At 44.1% G+C, this 20,456-nt stretch overlaps 2 protein-coding genes across 4 annotated transcripts in view; one reads left to right on the forward strand and one right to left on the reverse strand.

Annotated features, from left to right (window-relative positions):
• PXK (PX domain containing serine/threonine kinase like) overlaps positions 1-5,289 on the forward strand; it is a 58,030-nt gene extending 52,741 nt beyond the window's left edge. For all 3 annotated transcript variants that reach the window (XM_077278637.1, XM_077278638.1, XM_077278639.1), the window contains one exon: positions 3,631-5,289. In XM_077278637.1, coding sequence (XP_077134752.1) covers positions 3,631-3,845 — 215 coding nt within the window. In that variant the 3' untranslated portion in view covers positions 3,846-5,289. The remainder of the gene's footprint in view (positions 1-3,630) is intronic.
• Positions 5,290-6,603: 1,314 nt separating this feature from the next.
• PDHB (pyruvate dehydrogenase E1 subunit beta) overlaps positions 6,604-20,456 on the reverse strand; it is a 53,944-nt gene continuing 40,091 nt past the window's right edge. The window contains exons 8-10 of the mRNA XM_077278640.1: positions 8,830-8,921; positions 8,040-8,181; positions 6,604-7,279 (exon numbers count right to left, since the gene is read on the reverse strand). Of these exons, the coding sequence (XP_077134755.1) occupies positions 7,131-7,279; positions 8,040-8,181; positions 8,830-8,921 (383 nt within the window). The 3' untranslated portion in view covers positions 6,604-7,130. The remainder of the gene's footprint in view (positions 7,280-8,039; positions 8,182-8,829; positions 8,922-20,456) is intronic.

Raw genomic sequence — 20,456 nt, forward strand, 5'->3', positions numbered from 1 at the left:
GTAACCTGAAAAAAATGGTGTGGGTTCCCACCAATTTTTGACAACCAGCCAAGCTAAAGCAATCAACTGGAGTTGGTATTTTCAGACTGATAAGTGGCTTTGGCTATTGCCCCACCCCTCCCCTAAAGATAGCTGCCGAAATGCACATCTATCTATTAGATGCACCAATTCTGGTACTTGGCCTGGCTCTTCCCACTTGACCAGGATCCAAGTAGTATTGTTTCTCCTTGCAGAGAGTGACCTATTAAGTATGCCGAGATGAGGAGACTTAAAACCGCAATGTTACTCTGGGAAATACCCCGAAACAGTGTGTGCAAATAGAGATTCTGGTTTGGCTATTATCCTAAGTAATGTAACAAGGCTCGTTAAAGGGTTGACATTGACTTCTAGAATTGCTATTTCCAAAAGGTGACACTAGAGTTCTAGTCCTCTTCTACTCTGATGGAGGTGTCTTATAAAACACCTCTCCATTACTAAGCTGTGGGCTTGATATCACCAGACAATACAAAGGTGACATCGACCCCACAACTATGAACCCCACTTGCCACCGCCACAGGGCAAGTGGGAAAAGTCAGGCAAAGCGTCAGAATTGGCACATCTAATAGATGTACCTTTTCTGGGCAGCTGCGGGATATTTTTAGGCTGGTATGGGACCCAATATCTGTGGCCCCTTAACAGCCTGAGAATAAACCCCCCAGCTGTCTGCTTTAGCAAGGCTGGTTGTCAAAAATGGAGGGACCCCACGCCGGGTCTTAAACATTTATTTAAATAGTAAAAATAAAAAAAAAACCTCAGTGGGGACCCCTCTATTCTTGATAACCAACCTTGCTAATGCTAACAGCTTAGGGTTACAGCCCGAAGCTGTCAGTTTTGCCTGGCTGGTTATCAAAAATACATGTGAAACCAGTTTTTTTTTTCATTTATTTAGAGCGCAGGCTGATGAATACGCCCATCAGCGATGCCTGCTCTCAGTTATTAGCAGCAGCAAATGTAGGCTGATAGCAGTAGTAGTCCCATCAACCAACGCCAGTGCCCGGAGGTAAACTTTTTACCTCTGATCACAGCTGCGGGCTCACGCTGTCATTTGATAGCGTGGGAACCACGGCTGTCTGAGCAGCAGTAATGATTTTACCGCCGATCAGAGGCAGTGTTTGTGCACTGTCATGCAGATAACAGCATGAGAAACACCCAATGTTTAGGGGTGCCAAACCCAAACAATAACTTGTGAAGTCCATGCTTAAACAGTAGGTGTTTAATATAGACCCCAAACTTTTCTGTTCGGGTTCGCCCATCTTTTCAGCAGTCTCATTATCATCACAGATGGGATTACATTAACAGTTAACTGCTCTATATACAGTAGATAACACATGATTCACCATTCCCAATAGGTGATGTCACAGCTCACCTCCTCCTCCTGTACAATGACATCTGCCGAGATTAGAAGATAATCATCACATACTTTAGCTCAGACGTTACTTAGCTTTAGTGGTCTGTTGCTGCCAATTTCCATGTGGCTTTCCAGAATGTATAAGAAGTGGAAGTCTAATATAAATTCCTTGTTTACAGTTTTGAAATGGCAAAATTTAAAGGGTTATTCCCATCTCCAAGATCCTATATGTAGTAGGTGTAATAATAGCAAATACCTCCAATTAGAAATGTAGCACAGTTTTTCTGATTTGCTGGGTCCCTTTCCTCATGTGTAGGCATTGCAGGACCTTGGGTATCCATGGTTACGACCATAGTGAGTTACCTAGCTGCTAGTGGTTGTAACCATGGATACCCAGGGTCCTGCAATGCATGCACATGAGGAAAGAGACCCAGCGAATCAGAAAAACTATATATTTCTAATTGGAGGTATTTGCTAATAATATTATTACACCTACTACATACAGGATCTTAGACATGGGAATGCCCCTTTCAGTTTGTTTTTTTAATTTTTGAATAAATTGCAATATGAAAAACACAAAAACTTTAAACAATAGGCCGTTTTCTGATGGTATATTCCCTTAAAATGAAAATGTCAGCACTGTGAGGCCTACAAATAATTTGCCTCTTCAAAAGCACTGATCTTTGTATGAATGTCTAGTCTAACTAATCCAGTTACTATATCTACACCATACCACCACTATACAAGGAGCAGAGGTTCTCTCTTTATACTCACCTTTTGATCGGGTACAGTCCGGCGTCTGACCCGACCTCTACGGAAACGCCTACATAGTCTGCTGTCCTACTCCAGTCCTCTGCCTCCATGCTGGATCTGCTCCTACTTCAGCAGGTGAACATTTAAGAGCCAATTTGTTGAAGTTTTCAGGTTTAAAACGCCTAGAAATGGCACTTTTTTTAATGCACAATACATTTCTGGGGATTTTGTGTTTTTATTCCAGTCCTAGCTCCATACGGGGAGTTGATATTTCTTGAACACAGGCTCTTCGGACCATTGTAAAGTGATTACAGTCCAGGTAATCTGTTTTTGGTAGTGTGGGAGGAAACTATGGCATACAGAGAGAACATTGACTCTGTCAGTGCTGTCTCCCTATAGTAGTGATGTTTCCACCCTTTACGAGAATATGGGGGGGGGGGGGTGTGCCCCTATGGTTTATTAGGAACCATATACTTGGTAGTTTGTCTTTGCGCCTCTTCATATTAGGGCTCTTTCATACCTACATGATCATGGGTCTGATGACAGCTTCATATATTTCAGGATCACCATGTTAAAACGCAGCAGATGTCAGGCACAAAGGGGTTTTGTGCCCCCATAGAAGCACCCCCGGTTGTAATGTGATATTGCACCTAGGTTCGAGTAGCCCCGACCGTCTGCCCTTTTATATATTGAAGACTCCGCCACTTCTGTCATTTGTACCAGAAACAGCGCCACTCTCGTCCAGGAGTTGTGTCCGGTATTGCAGCCGTGCCACCTTTAAGCGAGTGTGGCTAAGCTGCACTACCACACACGGCCTGTGACCAAGCCTGGCGCTATCTTAATGGGACCTTTATTTTTCCACATTAATTTTCATTTTCCCCTCACCCTGAATTTCTAGGTGTTTTCTGACTTCATATCAGGCCATTAGATTTTAAGTTAAGCTGAAATTCTCGTTTAGGACAAGAAGTGTGATCTTGGATTCTTAGAGTCAGCTTTGTTTTAATTTCTCATAAATTGGTCGTCCACATGACAATAAGAAACTTATTTATCTTCATCAGAGAAATCTGCTTCTTTCTCCTCCTGGAGTGATTATTCAGTGAAGGTAGATTTTCCCATGAGTGAGAGATGACACTTGGTGTTTTTAAAAGTCCATGTAGGGGGAGGAGCCAGAGAGCGACAGGTTGCAAGTAGTTCTCCATAGAATTTTATGAGCACCAAGTGTCATCTACTCTCTTAGTAATGGGGAAAGTCTGTATTTAGTGAAGACAGATTTTATCTTCGAATTTAGAATGAAAAAATAATTACAAGAGGAGAAAGGAGCAGATTTCCGCTATATAAAGTAATGGTTAGGTGTCAAAATCAGCTCCACCTCTTCATCTCCATCCAAGATCACTAAGACCTGTCAAAGATCTAGAACATGTGGCATTAGAGAAAATACCAGCAATATGATATTCTTCTATGCTAATTAATTTTTTTTCGATTTAATTAAGGAACGTCTACATTTGCGATACCGGCCCCCCCACCGCCACCTCCTCCGCTATTCTCGCCTGTCTCTCCTTCAAGTAAAGAGGTGCCAACCGACTTGGCCGTGCCCGCTGTGAACGGTACAGACCGTGGTGCCCTACTCCACTCCATCCAGAGCTTCAAGAAAGGAGGGCTGAAGAAAGCAGTGACGACAGACCACAGTGCCCCCCGCATCAGCTGAATGTGGATGTACACCGCCACTCACGACTTATCGCAGGCACTCGGTAAAGAGAACACCTTACGTTTTAAGGAAGGTTAATAGTAGGAAAGTAGAGATCCCGACTCTCCTAGTAAACATGCCTCGCAGACCACCTATCAGATGAGGAATAGGGGGTATTTAAATAGAAAAATAATTTTACCTGTAAATTGAAGACTGGTCATGATTTGATGCCTTTACATAGGGAATCCTCACCATCAGCTTCATCCATAGGTTATAGACCAGTAATGAAAGCAGAAGAACGTTCAGGGACTTTTTCCTGCACTTTTTAAAAAGGTGGATCTGGGCAAGACTTAAGAGTTTTATTTGCCTTTTCTGAGACAGATGCACCAGGCACAGTCTGCGGCTATTCCAGAAATGTCTAGGATGGGAATACTCCTTTAAAAGGAAGGTTTCATCAGAAAATACAATATTCGCAGCGGCCTAATTTAGACTCCTAAGCCCTGATTCATGCAGACAGGCGCTGTACATGAATAAGAAAGCACCGAATTCATTAAGAAGCGCACGCTCCTTAATAAGGTACGTCTCATCAGTGGGGTGTATTGTGCCAGAAAGCTTGCTCCATCCCAGGACCGGAGTAACGCTTCTAGCATATAAACACCACTACGATTGATGAGTATGGCGGATGTAACCACGTACTGACCCATCCCCAAACTGGCACGTACCTGGCGACCGTTTCACATTTCTTCAGCGTTTGATGAATCGGGGCCTTACTTCCTTCAAGGAACGACAGTCTCATTATCATCACAGAATTATAAAAGATCACCTTCTTATACATTAGCTAACAAAAGGATTCACAATGGAGGACATCACAGCTCACCTCCTTCCCCTCCCTTCAGAATTACCATTGGGCAGTCAGTACATTAGTCAGTCTATTGCTACTAATACTTAGCGGCCAATTCAAAATGTTTTTTTTTTTACATTTAAAATAATCAAATTCAAAACATCGATTTGAATAATTGAGTCATTTTCTGATGACGTTTTTGCACCTAGCGCACCGCCTCCGCTAGTTGTAGTGCCGCCTTTTCCACACCCGCTTGTAACAAAAGGCATCATTCAACTTCTGTGATTGACCCATTTACCCCCCAATTGTAGCTCCAGCCCTAGGAAACGTGTTGAGAGGATCTGTAGATCTAGAACATAGCACATTCCAAGGTGATTTATCAGTTTTAATATTCCTATTAGGACAGTCACACGTGTTTACAGTGTTCACTATATTACCAAAATCCGTTACATGAGGTGGGCAGAGGAGAAGATGGAAGGTACAGCCGGCAAAGAATCTCATTTCTTTTTTGTTTTGTTTTTTTTGCACTTTAAATTGTTTTCAGAGGGATCTAGTGTATGATTATCGGGCTCAGTAATACAATGTATATTCAGTCATATTTTTATTAAAAATAATAAACCCAAACTTTGGTCTTGTGTGAGTTTATCATATAAAAGGAATCTTAATTGGAATTACCCTGCTGTTGACTTAATGCCATCATTATCTGGACATTTTAGCCTTCTCACCACAAAATCAGAATAGAGACCACAAACCCAACATTGTTAACATGACTGGGCCTTTTTTTTTTATCCCTTACAATTTTGTTTAATTTGGTGTGTAAAATAAAAATTATTATTTTTTTTCTGTTCTCCATAAGGTCGTCTAGCATAAAAAAAATATTGCACCTGTAACTGGGGCTGGTATATTACTCCCAGTTCCAGGAGAATTTGTTTTTCTGGCTACAGAGCTGAGTCTCAGCTCCTGCTCCCCCTTACACCCAGCAATCACATGATCACAGAGTCAGGAGGAGGAAGCACTGTCAGTGCTTAATAACCTGTAAACACAAAAGCTTGGTTCACAACCTTGTATATAAAGATGGAGAAAATAAACATAGTAATAAATCAGGATTATCTTTTTTGGGGATGTCTGTATGTCTCTACAGCCAGGTCCATGTCCCAAAGTCCAAATAAAAAACAAACAAACATTTAAAGTAGATTTTGAAAAGGCTTTCTATAGATCGCAGTGGGAATACCACATTGCTGTTTAAGAGTTTTTTTTCCCAACCAGGTTTTAAAAAGCGACGTCATTTCTTAAGCACCCTGCCCTTGTTCCCTCTCCTCACATCAGCCAAAATAGCAAAAGGTTTGGGGGAACAGCCGCAGCCATAATTGCCGTGGTCGGTAACCAGCATGTCCGATTTCAAAGTGTCCATCCATTCTCCTGCTGTGCATAGAAACATTCAAGATTTACTTTCATTACATCATGCAGCCTGAAAACTTGTCCTGATCCTGTCCGCAGCAAAACCCAGTGCCACAGACATCTACAGATTGTGTGCTGCATTTGCTGCTCAGCTATGTTTTGTTTTTTTTAATATAGCAGCCATGTTTTACTGATATCCTGGCCAAACCTTGTTAGTGATGAGCGAATGCGCTGGGATAAGGTGTTATCTGAGCATGCTTGGGTGCTATGTTCGAGTCCCTGCAGCTGCATGTCTCGCTGCTGTTCGACAGCCTAACAAATAGACAATCCCTGCATGTGTTGAGGCTGCCAGCCGCAAGACACGCAGGCTCGGACATATTATTCGAGCACACCAAAGTCACTCTGTTAGCACCCGAGCATGCTCAGATAACGCCTTATCCCAGAACAATCGCACTTCACTACTTGTAAATTTCTTTGTTAATCACTATGGCATTAGCCTCAATGAGGGGGAAAAAAAAAAAAAAGAACCCACCCCAAAACTAAATAAATTCCAGATTTTATTTGTATACAAAGCAACATTGTAGATGTCCTCAGCCACAGCGTGTGGACCTCCGAGTTTATACAGACGTATGGGTGATTACTAATAAATATTGTCTGCGCTGTAACACGTCTCCAGTATATGATAGACTTGGTGGAGTGTCTAAAAGTGACGGCATACGAGAAGACATCTGGTACAGACCCGGTGTCTTACAGGATTGGCCTAAGCCGTTCGCTTCCATAGCAGTAGGCAAATGGCTCCGATGAAGTCACAGCCCCAATTAGCAGATGGGACGTCTGCGTGACAGTCAGGTGTTGTGCGCCGATCCCGGTCTAATGAACAGGACAGGACCACGATACCTGCCGGTTGTGCAGACGTCATCGGCACCGGCCAACCCCTCCAAGTCAGTTTTCCCCAACATAAAATATAATTGCACATTTAAAAAAAAAAATGTACCGAGAAGACAACATGGAGGTACTGATGATAGACCCATGGGTTAGACGTGTTACCTCTTTACTGTAAGATATACCTAAATAACATTAAGGGTCTTTTTAACAGCAAATATGATGTCCTTCACTTGTGGTATGCAGTTATCTTCTAATATCTTGGCATAAGGCATGGGAACGTCGGCACCGGTCACACGGAATACGGGGGCATCCAGGTAATTAAACGCAGGTCCTGTTTGAGAAAAAAAATAGATAAAAAAAAAAAACATCCATATATTCTTAAGTGTATGGTGCAGAGATGCAATGCCAGACACATCCATGTATAAGTGTGCGGTTGTGTGAAGATATTCACATTTGCTCCTTTTTGGAGGCAGTATGTGAAATCTCTGATTGCAGAACAACAGGATGTTTCTTCACTCTTCTCTGTCAGGGTGTTTGCTTCTCACCCCTCGCTCACAGACATTGACCATCACAACGTGGCAGTGTCAGACTGCTAGATCATTTGCAGAGTTGTAATTGGCAGTGTGAGTGACAGCAATGAAAGTGCACACCCTGAGAAAAATCAAGACACGCCACAACCAGAGATTTCACATGCTGCGCTCCTAAAAAAGAAACAAATGTGAATATCTCTGCAAAGGAACGACATATTGCAAAACGGAAAAAAGCATCAGGATTAGGGGTGCTCAGGGATTTTTTTTTTTTTTTACAAAGTATTTAAGTCAATGTTTCTTTTAGCAAGTGACAGATCCTCTCTAAGGAGGGGCAACCATTCATTATGAAAAGGTTCCACCTACAACAAACTGCTGTTTAGACCACAACAATAAAGAAATTATCTGACCATTTTTCCTGTAGCGCCTCCTCAGGGAAAATTAAGCATTACATAGCCCCCATTTAATGTCTATAGACTGTATAACTAATGGACATGCAGGATCTGTCAGAACAACACATATGATTTGCAGGTGCAGTTTCTCTCTCCAATAAGGGTTTCTTACCTTCCATGATCTTCGCGCAGATTTCAGCTCCAACTCCGAATTGTGGCCAGCCGCCTTCTACAGTCACTAGATGGTTTGTCTTCACAACGCTGGCTTCAATGGTCTCAGTGTCCATTGGCCGGATGGTGCGCAAATTGATAACCTTTATAGAAACGCGGGAGTTTAATCCATCGACAATTTGAAGATACACGATTGCTATAGGGAACCTGTCAGGACGATTCTATTAACAAAACTAGTCGTCTGGTGGTAAGGATCACAGAATAACAAGATAGATAGCCCTCTTGTAATAATCTGATGCAAATTATCCTGACAATGATTCCCCCAAATCATCAATATACTTGGACAGCATGAACCCATTGCATTTCCAAGCTAAGTTGCGAGAGTCTTAAAGCTCAATTTCTCAGCGCTGGCACATCAGATTACTCTAAGACGAGTATCAGGTATGGTTGTTTTAAGATCTATACAGCCAGACCACTGGTTTGGTAAAATTGTCTTGACAGGTTCACCTTCAAAGATGCAGTTTTTGATACAGGAATGTACAAAACAAAATGCCTTAATAGGGGGGTTGGGGTCTTTAAATCACCTAAAAACAAGCATGCCGAATTTGATGAGGGGTTAAACGCATTAACTTGGAAGCAATTACAACATATGGATGGTAAGGAATAAACTTAGCAATCAAAGTGCAATTAATAGCGGGATAAAGCCCCATCTACACAGGTGATATTCCTTGGAGAAAGAGCACATTATTAAAATATATGCAGTTACCAATCGTCGCGATTAAACCATTTACCTCGCAGTCGATTCCCTCCTTTGACAGCACGTTGGCAGCCTCTAAGCAATGTCCGACGGATCGTGAATGGGAGACCACGGTAATCTGACTGCCTGTATGGGGAAAGAGGGGCAAGGTTACACATTATACATGCACACAAAATCTAAACTGCAAAAGTCTAAATGATGGGAGAGTCAGAAACATTACTTTGTGTTGGGACAAATCAAAATATTATCTGAAGTCTAAGGCCATGTGCACATGTTCCGTATTTTTCACGTTTTTTTCGCGTTTTTTCGCTATAAAAACGCGAAAAAAAACGCTTACATATGCCTCCTATTATTTACAGTGTATTCCGCATTTTTTGTGCAAATGTTGCAATTTTTTTCGCGGAAAAAATCGCATCGCGGAATAAAAAGCAACATGTTCATTAAAAATGCGGAATTGCGGGGATTCCGCACACCTAGGAGTGCATTGATCTGCTTACTTCCCGCACGGGGCTGTGCACACCATGCGGGAAGTAAGCAGATTATGTGCGGTTGGTACCCAGGGTGGAGGAGAGGAGAATCTCCTCCACGGACTGGGCACCATATAATTGGTCAAAAAAAAAGAATTAAAATAAAAAATAGTCATATACTCACCTTCGATGTCCCCGGAGTGTTCCCGCCTCTCACCGCTGCATGCTGCCGCTTCTGTTCCTATAGAATGGTGTGGTTCAGGACCTGCGGTGACGTCACTGTCTTGTGATTGGTCGCGTGACCGCTCATGTCACCGCTCGCGACCAATCACAAGCCGTGACGTCACCAAAGGCCCTGAACCACACCGGCATCTATAGGAACGGAGGCTGCAGAGGGTGAGTATAACCATTTTTTAAAATTATTTTTAAACATTCTATCTTTTACTATAGATGCTGCATAAGCAGCATCTATAGTAAAAAGTTGGTCACACTTGTCAAACAGTATGTTTGACAAGTGTGACCAACCTGTCAGTCAGTTTTCCAAGTGATGCTACAGATCGCTTGGAAAACTTTAGCATTCTGCAAGCTAATTACGCTTGCAAAATGCTAAAAAAAAAAACGTGAAAAAAAACGGAAAAAAAACACGCAAAAAAAAAATAAAATGCGGATTTCTTGCAGAAAATTTCCGGTTTTCTTCAGGAAATTTCTGCAAGAAATCCGGACGTGTGCACATACCTAAAGGTTGAAAAGATTGACTGTAGAAACTGCGCTCTGCATGCACCATGTGCACCCACTTCTCTGCCAAGATACTTATGTAAAGCACTTGTGTAAATGAGAAGGAAAAGGAAGGCACTTGCCGATCTGTTAAATTCCTTACTTTATTGGATCTTCATTTAAAATCCATGGCCGGGAGAGTGAGTAATGGAGCTTTAGTGAGCAGGTGTAGACGACGGCCGTTTCGTGCTGTATAAGAACTTATACGGGTCAGTATGTGGGAGGACGTGATGAAAGAAGAAATACCCCAGCCACAGCGTACTCCTCCCTCCCAGATCTCCTCCTGCTGTGCAGCAAAATACATTACAAACCACAATCGTGAAACATTATTTAAAAACAAAATGTTCATTTCACATTATAACCAAGTGATAATGCTGTCGTTTAAGCTAAAGTTCACATATTACTACGTCTATTCTTACCTAGAAACCTATTTTTTCTTCAAAAGAAAATCTTTTTTATTCTTGGCATGTGTTTATTATTACTCTGCCACAGTGTTATATTTGTAAATTTATTTGGACCACATTTTTATTCATAGGAATACCGACATGTCTACTCTGTCATTGAATCCGATTGGAGCCATTGTGCTAGTGTGCATGATCCATTTTGCTTCGCGTCTTAATAGGAGGTTATTCAGATTGCCTCCTCGCATAGGTAAGGTGACTTTCTCAATCCCCGCAGAAGTTAGAACATTGGGGTTCCCTCCATGCTTGTCTTTGATGTGACTGATCAGCCTGGGGAGATAGATTTATAGTATTCCCTGAACCTTGCGTATAGTGGACGTATCGTTTTACCTATGTAGTAATATTTACAAGGACAGAATAACACATATGATCTGTTTTACATGTTATAAATTCTGAAACTAAGTGATCTATTCCTCCCATATGTGGTACCCGATCTGTAATGTGGTATTTACAAAAGGGACTCGTATTTATCCAATTCCTATCTTGTCTCTCAATGCAGTTCCTCACTAGTTTATCCCTCAATCTAGTGCTCCGCTTGTTGGAAATTAGTGGGCCCCTGGCTACAATGTCCGCTATATCTTTATCTTGTTCCAATATGTGCCAATTCTTCCTGATTGACGAACGTATATGCTGATCCATCGCACTATATTGGAAACAGAAAGTAAACCTCCTCCCCACTTTCTTCTCGTTAACCTCAGTCTTTTGCTCAGATATAATGCTGCTAAGTGCCCTACTCTGTACAAAAGTACATGCTGCTGCCGGAGCCCCCATCGCGGTACCAACTTCTTGTAAGTACCGAGCGTCCATAAATGTGAATACATTATGAGTTAACACAAAGTTCAATCCTTCACAGACAAAATCAATGAAATTCTGACTTTTCTCAGTTGTACTCAATATTTCCTGGATAAGTTCAACTCCCAATTTTTGGGGAATTTTGGGATATAAACTCTCGACATCGATCGATACCAGAGAAAAATTGGGTTGCCATGTAGAATTCTGAACATTTCTCAAAGAGGCATACGTGTCTTTAAGGTAGGATGGTATATCTTTCAATAGTGGGCGCAATAGCCAATCAATGTACTGGGACAGGGGCTCAGTGAGCGACCCTATCCCAGACACGATTGGTCGCCCAGGAGGGGAATCTATGGACTTGTGTATTTTAGGGACGTGGTACCAATGTGGTTTGATTGGGAACTCCGGCAGTAATTTCTCCGCCTTTTTCTGGGATAACACACCCAGATTTACATACTTTCATAAATAAGACCTCAACTCATTTTTAAATCTATATCCTGGATCTTTCTGCAACGGTCTATAAATGCTGATATCGGATAATTGCCTTAACGCTTCCGATATGTATACGGGTCGGGGGAGCAATGCTATCTTGCCCCCCTTGTCGGCTGGTCTCACTATAGTATCTACCCATCCTTTAATCTCCAACATAGCCTTTCTTTCCGATATGGTAAGATTAGACGGGGCTTGTTGATATATCAGAACTTCTAAGTCTCTTATAACCTGCACTTCAAAGAGATCAATTAAATTGCCTGGAGATACTGGTGGCATGTAATTCGAGGGTACCCCCCCAAACAAAAAAACAAAAAAAAGGGGTAGAGGTCTCCACTACCGTATTCTCAATCTCGCCTTGCGTATCGGTCAGATCAAGCAGCAATCTAGCGTCTTTTCTGATGTCAGGTAACACATCCGTGCCTGCCAAAAATCCTAACGGACCTATTGAACAGGGATTCTCTCCCTCTAGTATTTTATCAGTCGTGGGTTTGGCTAAAAAAAAAAAAAAAAAGTTTTGTGCAGATGGATTTTTCTGACCGATTTAAACAGGTCCATCTTAAATTCAGTAAGATTGAATTCTTGTGGAAAGCTATAGCCTAAGCCTTTGGACAATAGAGACATTGTGCACTAGCGCAATGGGTCCAATCGGATTCAATGACAGTGTAGACATGTCGGTATTCCCATGAATAAAAATGTGGTCCGAGTCAATTTACAAATATAACACTGTGGCAGAGTAATAATAAACACATGCTAAGAATAAAAAAGATTTTCTTTTGAAGAAAAAATAGGTTCTCTAGGTAAGAATAGACGTAGTAATATGTGACCTTTAGCTTAAATGACAGCATTATCACTTGTTTATAATGTGAAATTAATGTTTTTAAATAATGTTTCACGATTGTGGTTTTTAACCCCTTTCTGACCTCGGACTGGATAGTATGTCCGAGGTCAGAAGCCCCTCTTTGATGCGGGCTCCGGCGGTGAGCCCGCATCAAAGCCGGGACATGTCAGCTGTTTTGAACAGCTGACATGTGCCCGTAATAGGCGCGGGCAGAATCGCGATCCACCCGCCGCTATTAACTAGTTAAATGCCGCTGTCAAACGCTGACAGCGGCATTTAACTACCGCATCCGGCCGGAAATGATGGCATCGCCGACCCCGTCACATGATCGGGGGTCAGCGATGCTTCTGAATAGTAACCATAGAGGTCCTTGAGACCTCTATGGTTACTGATCCCCGGCAGCTGTGAGCACCACCCTGTGGTCGGTGCTCACAGCTCACCTGCAATTCTGCTACATAGCAGCGAACAGCAGATCGCTGCTATGTAGCAGAGGCGATCGTGCTGTGCCTGCTTCTAGCCTCCCATGGAGGCTATTGAAGCATGGCAAAAGTAAAAAAAAAAAGTTAAAAAAAAATGAAAAAAAATATAAAAGTTTAAATCACCCCCCTTTCGTCCCAATCAAAATAAATCAATAAAAAAAAAAAAAATCAAACCTACACATATTTGGTATCGCCGCGTTCAGAATCGCCCAATCTATCAAAAAAAAAGCATTAACCTGATCGCTAAACTGCGTAGCGAGAAAAAAATTCGAAACGCCAGAATTACGTTTTGTTTGGTCACCGCGACATTGCATTAAAATGCAATAACGGGCGATCAAAAGAACGCATCTGCACCAAAATGGTATCATTAAAAACGCCAGCTCGGCACGCAAAAAATAAGCCCTCAACCGACCCCAGATCATGAAAAGTGGAGACGCTACGAGTATAGGAAAATGACGCGATTTTTTTTTTTTTTTTTTTTGCAAAATTTGGAATTTTTTTTTCACCACTTAGGTAAAAAATAACCTAGACATGTTAGGTATCTATGAACTCGTACTGACCTGGAGAATCATGATAGTAGGTCAGTTTTAGCATTTAGTGAACCTAGCAAAAAAGCCAAAACAAAAAACAAGTGTGGGACTGCACTTTTGTTTTGCAATTTCACTGCACTTGGAATTTTTTTCCCCGTTTTCTAGTACACGACATGCTAAAACCAATGAGGTCGTTCAAAAGTAGAACTCGTCCAGCAAAAAACGGTAATTAGTCTTACCGGTAATAGTATTTCCAGGAATCCATCCTGACAGCACCATGGAGGATGTCTTCTTATCCACAGTGGGACAGGAAACCACGAGTATAAAAGGACCCTCCCCTTACCAATCCTCTGTGATTTTCAAAGTACCACATCTGGATGGATGCCAAAAAAGAATATTTTATTAAACACAAGCAAGATACAAATGTTTACATCACATAAGATCTTAGTAAATTAGCATGGGAAGGGAAACTAGCAGTGCTGTCAGGATGGATTCCTGGAAATACTATTACCGGTAAGACTAATTACCGTTTTCCAGGTCATCCACCTGACAGCACCATGGAGAAGTACCAAAGCAGACTACTTCCTAGGGTGGGAATACTGCCTGGAGTACCCTCCTGCCAAAACTTAATTGTGTTGACATTACGTCTAGTTTGTAATGTTTGGAGAATGTACTAAGATTAGACCAGGAAGCGGCATTACAAATTTGATCTGCTGAAGCCCCCCCTTTTTCTGCCCATGAGGCTGCCATTGACCTAGACGAATGTGCTCTGATATAACCCGGTGGATCCCTTCCCCGGGCTTTATAGGCCGAGATTATTGTGGATCTAATCCATCTCGCGATTGTGGATTTAGACGCCTTGTTACCCTTATTCGGGCCTCTAAACTGAACAAAAAGGTTATTATCTACCCTCCAGGGTGCTGTAATTTCTAGGTATTTAAGAACCGATTCTCTAACGTCCAGACGATGATAAAGAGACTCTTTTTGATTTCTGGGAGACTGAAAGAAAGAAGGGAGTATGACCTCCTGATTAATATTTGAATCGGAGACCACCTTCGGGAGGAAAGCTGGGTCCAGTCTCAGAACCAGCCTGTCATGAAAAATCTGTAAGTATGGATCTTGAATAGAGAGGGCCTGAAGCTCTCCCAGTCTCTTTGCGGAAGTAATGGCTACGAGGAAGGCCGTTTTTAGGGACAATTTACCTATGTCTGGGTTATCCTCCAAATCAAACTGAATTTTACATAATTCGTTAAGAACCAGATTTAAGTCCCATGGTGGGATAGTCTTCCTTATTAGAGGTTTTAGTCTTGCAACTGCCCTGGAAAATCGACTTATCCATGGGTGAGCTGATAAAGTACAGTCGTAGAAAACACTAAGGGCCGCAATTTGTACCCGTAAGGTACTGGGTCTGAGACCTGCATTAAACCCTGCCTGTAGAAAATCAAGGATTTTGGGAACATTAGGGCGGTCAGTATCGACTGTAGTTTCTCCACAGTAGCTGCAGAATTTTTTCCAGATTTTTGAGTAGATAGAAGAGGTTACTGGCTTCCTGCTTGCTTTTAGTGTAGAGATCACCTCGTCCGATAAACCCTTTGCTCTTAGGACTTGCCGCTCAGGATCCAGGCTGATAGACGGAGGGATTCCGGATTCTGGTGGAGAACGGGACCTTGAAAGAGGAGATCCGTTCTTTGTGGAAGAATAACTGGTTTCTCCTTTGACATCTTTTTCAGTAAGGTAAACCAACTCCTCTTCGGCCAGTACGGCACTACAAGAAGGACTTTGGCTCCGTCTTCTGCGATCTTCCTGAGAGTTCTTGGTATTAGAGCAAGCGGCGGGAACGCATACAACAGGCCTCTCTCCCATGATTGGGAGAAGGCATCGACTCCAGCCGGGTTTTCCTGAGGGTTTAGTGAATAGAAGATGCTGGCCTTTGCGTTCTGTCTGGTTGCAAAGAGGTCTATCTCCGGGTACCCCCAATGACGACACAGGTCCCTGAAAACCATGTTGTTTAGCTCCCATTCTGTAGATAGAACCGTCCTCCTGCTCAGGAAGTCTGCTACTTGGTTGCTGGAACCTTCCAAGTGAACTGCAGAGATCGAGAGTACCGTCACTTCTGCCCACCTGAAGATTCGTTCCGCCAACTGCTGTAGAGCCCTGTGTCTCGGACCACCCTGATGTCGAAGGAACGCCACTGCTGTTGTGTTGTCCGAGAGCACCTTTACGTGCCTGTTCTTCACCAAGGCCTGCGCTGAAGATAGGACCTTCCAGACTGCGAGCAGCTCTCTGAAGTTTGAGGACCGCGTGCTGTTTTCTCGGGTCCACAGACCCTGGTAATACCTTCCCTGGACGTGGCCTCCCCAGCCTTGCTGACTTGCGTCCGTGGTAATTATTACTTCGGGAGTATGACTCCAAGGTACTCCCCGCCTGAGGTTTTTGGGATCTGTCCACCAACGCAACGAGGTTTTCACCTGGTTTGGCAGCTGTATCACCTTGTCTAAGGATCCCTGTCTTCTGTCCCAGGATGAGAGAATCGCCTGTTGAAGCTGTCGGGAGTGAAACTGACTCCAATTTACGCAAGGTATGCAGGCCGTCATCAGTCCTAGGATCTTCATAGCATCTCTGATGGAAACTCTGCTCTTCGCGAAAAGATGAATCTTGCTTATTATGCCTCGCAGTTTTTCCTCCGGCAGAAAGGACATTCTGACGTCTGAGTCTAACATGACTCCGAGGAATTTTATCCTCCGTTTGGGTACTAGATCGGATTTTTTCCAGTTTATGATCCACCCCAAATTCTGCAGTGTGGAGATTACGAACTGACAGTCGGTCCTGAGTTGATTTACCGTGTCTGCGACCACTAGGAAGTCGTCCAGATACGGAATGACTAAGATATCTCGATTTCTTAGGTAGGCTACTACCTCTATCATAATCTTCGTAAAAACTCTTGGCGCTGAAGCTAGACCGAACGGCAGACAACGAAACTGGTAATGAAGGACTTTTCCTCCTTTTTCTACTGCAAACCTCAGATATTTTTGGTGGTTTAGGCAGATAGGAACGTGGTAATACGCACTCTTTAAGTCTAGAGTGCACATAACCACTCCCCTGTCCAGGAGGGGAATCGTAGATTTTATCGATTCCATTTTGAATCGTTTGTATACTACCCAAGAGTTTAGGTGTTTGAGATTTATGATAGTTCTTGACTCCCCCGAAGGTTTTATTATAGAGAATAGGCTTGAATAAAATCCCTGTCCTATCTCTTGGGGAGGTACAGGGACGATCGCAGCTGTTTTTAGCAGATCCTGAATATCTACCCACATGGGCGATGTTGCGGTGAGATGGGGGCTGGAGATCAGGAATTTTTGTGGGGGAGGAGAAGAGAACTCGATCCTGTAACCCTGAGCAACTAGTTGTAACACCCATGGGCTTGTAGTGATCTTTTGCCAGCCTCCCGAAAACCTGGTTAAACGCCCCCCCACTCTGGTGGCGTCATTTTCTGTGGTAACTCTGTGTTGAACCTGAAAAGGTGGAATCTTTATTTTTGGTTCTAGATTCTCCACCCTTTGGGTAACTCCACCTGCCTTGTTTCCCTTTCCCCCTATAGTCACTTTTTTGATTAAAACGTGGTCTCCGAAAGGGCTGAAACTTTCTGCGTTTGTCCTCTGGGAACCCCTTTTTATCATCTGACGCTTTCTCTAAGATGTCATCTAGTACCGGACCGAATACTCTTCCCCCTGAAAATGGTATGGCGCAGAGCTTATTTTTGGAATGTACGTCCCCGGACCAGTTCTTGAGCCAGATGGCTCTTCTGGCCGCGTTTGATAGGGATTGATTCCTGGCCGTAAATCTTACTGTTTCTGCCGACGCGTCTGCTAAGAAATCTGTACCCATTTTAAGGAGGGGAAGGGATTTTAATATTGTTTCTCTAGGGGTTTTAGAGGAAAGCTGGTCCGCTAGGTCGTCCACCCATAGGTGCATAGACCGTGCTACTGAGGTTGCTGCTATAAAGGATTTTATGGTAACACAAAAATCCCTATTTTATTTTTCCGTCAATTTGGCCATGTGAGGGCTTATTTCCAGGTCATCCACCTGACAGCACCATGAAGCTCTCCCACCATGGAGGTTGTCTTCTTATCCACAGTGGGACAGGAAACCACGAGTATAAAAGGACCCTCCCCTTACCAATCCTCAGTGTTTTCCTGTCCCACTTTGGATAGGAACTGCGAGACTCCGGCAAGCTCCGTGGGGAGTGTGGATCGGGGGGTCTAGGCCCTGTTTACCCTTCCCGCTACAAGAACCCCGTGCGCTGAAACCCGACACAGGGTCCCTCAGCCTACCCAGTGTAGCGCTGCTCCTGGGGTTGCCGGACGTTCCTCCCAGGGGGGGCTCTCGTCCGTGCACGCTGAAACTTCTCCGATCCGCCCTGTGACATGAGGCGGTCAGGCGGCTCACCGCAGCACCGCATCACCTGAGCGGCGCCGCACGCTGAAGTCCGGAGTAGCCGCTTCCGGGTTGCGTCAGGCGGGGTCGGCGTCTGTTTCCGGTTACGGAGTCGGAGCACTTCCGGGGCATGCCGGCGAGCACGAGCGCTCCAACGCCAGGAAAGGATATAAGGTAATGGGAGTAGGTAGACCCCTATCCTGCAATATCCGAGATGGAGGATTCCGCCAGGATAGAGGGTGATAATCAGGCGCACGTAAGTCCCCCTGCAGAGGGCAACTGTTAATGCCTACCTCCCCGCTGTTTCTACCTCCTTCTAAAACAGGGCCGCTTCTGTTATTATAGGTAGCCTCCACCGCCGCAGCTAAGAAAGGGAGATGTAAGAAGTGCCCTTTATGCTCCACTAAACTAAAGGACACATGGCAGAAACCCCTGTGTGAGCCCTGCACTAACCGCATACTGGGCGAAGAGCAGGCCTCTCTCATGTCTAACATGCGGGCTATTATCAGGGAGGAGGTACAGGCGTCAGTCTCTGGCTTGATGACCCCTCAACCATCACAACCAGATAAGAAGAGAATGAGGGATTCGGACTCTACGTCTGAAGGGGCCTTGTCCGATTCAGAGCTGGAGAATGAAGAGTTTAAAGACCCTCCCGGCAGGGGGAAAAAATACTTATTTTCCTCTGCGGACACGGACGAGCTCCTGGGCGCAGTAAGGCACACCATGCAAATTGAAGAGCCGCCAGCCTCTTGTTCAATTCAAGATGAAATGTTTGGCGGATTACGAGCCCAGACCTCAAAAGTTTTTCCCGTCAACGCTCATATTCGTGGAATGATTCTGGAGGAATGGGAGGAGGCGGAAAAACGCCTAATCATTCCTAAAGACTTTAAGCTACGCCTCCCTTTTGATCCAGCGGAGGTCAAAGACTGGGAGGATGTCCCTAAAATAGACATTCCCTTAGCCAGAGTCTCCAAAAGAACTGCAATACCCTTTGAGGACTCATCTAACTTAAAGGAGGCTATGGATAGGAAGGCAGACAGTCTCCTAAAACGAGCCTGGGAGAGCTCAGCAGCTGTATAACACCCTCATGCAGGACCGAATCGTATGAGGGTACGGTTGCTGAAGATTCCTCACTTCCTGCCGAAGGGTTAGGACCTTGTCCTGGGGAAGGATTGATAGGGCCTGAGAGGTGTCGAAAATCATACCTAGAAATGAAATGTTCCGAGACGGATGTAGGGATGACTTCCTTAAATTTACTAGCCAACCCAGGTGAGCCAGGGTGTCTAGAACAATGCTGACATTTTCCTTGCAAGCTTGAAAGGTAGGCCCCTTGATCAGAAGATCGTCCAGATATGGCATGACTACTATGCCTCGGGAGTGCAGAATGGACACTACAGTAGACATGACTTTCGTGAACACCCTTGGGGCGGAGGCCAGCCCGAAGGGTAACGCCGTGAACTGGAAGTGTAGGTCGTTCAGTGCGAACCTTAGAAACCTTTGATGAGGAGGAAAAATGGGGATATGTAGGTAAGCATCCTGAATATCTATTGAGGCCAAGAACTCTCCCTTTTCCATTGAAGCAATCACTGACCGCAGAGACTCCATCCGAAAATGGTGAACGCGAACAAACTTGTTTAAGCGTTTTAGATCTAGGATAGGTCTTACTGATCCGTCCTTTTTGGGGACCACAAAAAGGTTGGAATAGAACCCTTGAAACCTTTCCTCCCTTGGGACAGGAGAAATGACTCCGCTGAGATGAAGGGATTCTACAGAACTGTACAGGTTTCGACGAAGGGACTCGGACCTGGGAAGACGTGAAGGGAAGAACCGTAGAGGAGGCTGACGGACCAGCTCTATCTTGTAACCTGAAGATATGAGCTCTTTTACCCACCGGTCGTGGATTACCTGAATCCAGACCTGGCGAAACAAAAGTAAACGTCCGCCTACTCTGTTGGAGGCACTCTGAGGAGGCCTCCAGTCATTTGGCTGAAAACCTTTGAGTCCTAGATCCTCTGGATCTAGTCGACTGGGAACGCATTCTTCCCCCCTGGTTGGCCGTATAAGAGACCCGAGCATCTCGGTCCTGATTGGGTCGACCTTGCGCCGCAGTGCCCAATGCTGGTGCCCATCTAGTATTGCGAAAGGATCTGAAACGGGCTTGACATTGACGACGAAAAGGCTGCCTAATCCTCTGCTGAGGAAGAAACTTACTCTTCCCTCCTGTGGAGTCAGAAATAAGCTGATCCAGCTTCTCTCCGAATAGGCGATCCCCCTGATACGGAAGGGTTGTAAGAGATTTTTTAGAGGTAGAGTCTGCCCGCCATGTCCTTAACCAGAGAGCCCTTCTAATAGCGATGGCGTTAGCAGCAGCTGAAGAGGCACAGTCTGCAGCAT

This window comes from Ranitomeya variabilis, chromosome 8 (assembly GCF_051348905.1).
Source record: "Ranitomeya variabilis isolate aRanVar5 chromosome 8, aRanVar5.hap1, whole genome shotgun sequence".
In the NCBI taxonomy this organism is placed as follows: Eukaryota; Metazoa; Chordata; class Amphibia; order Anura; family Dendrobatidae; genus Ranitomeya; species Ranitomeya variabilis.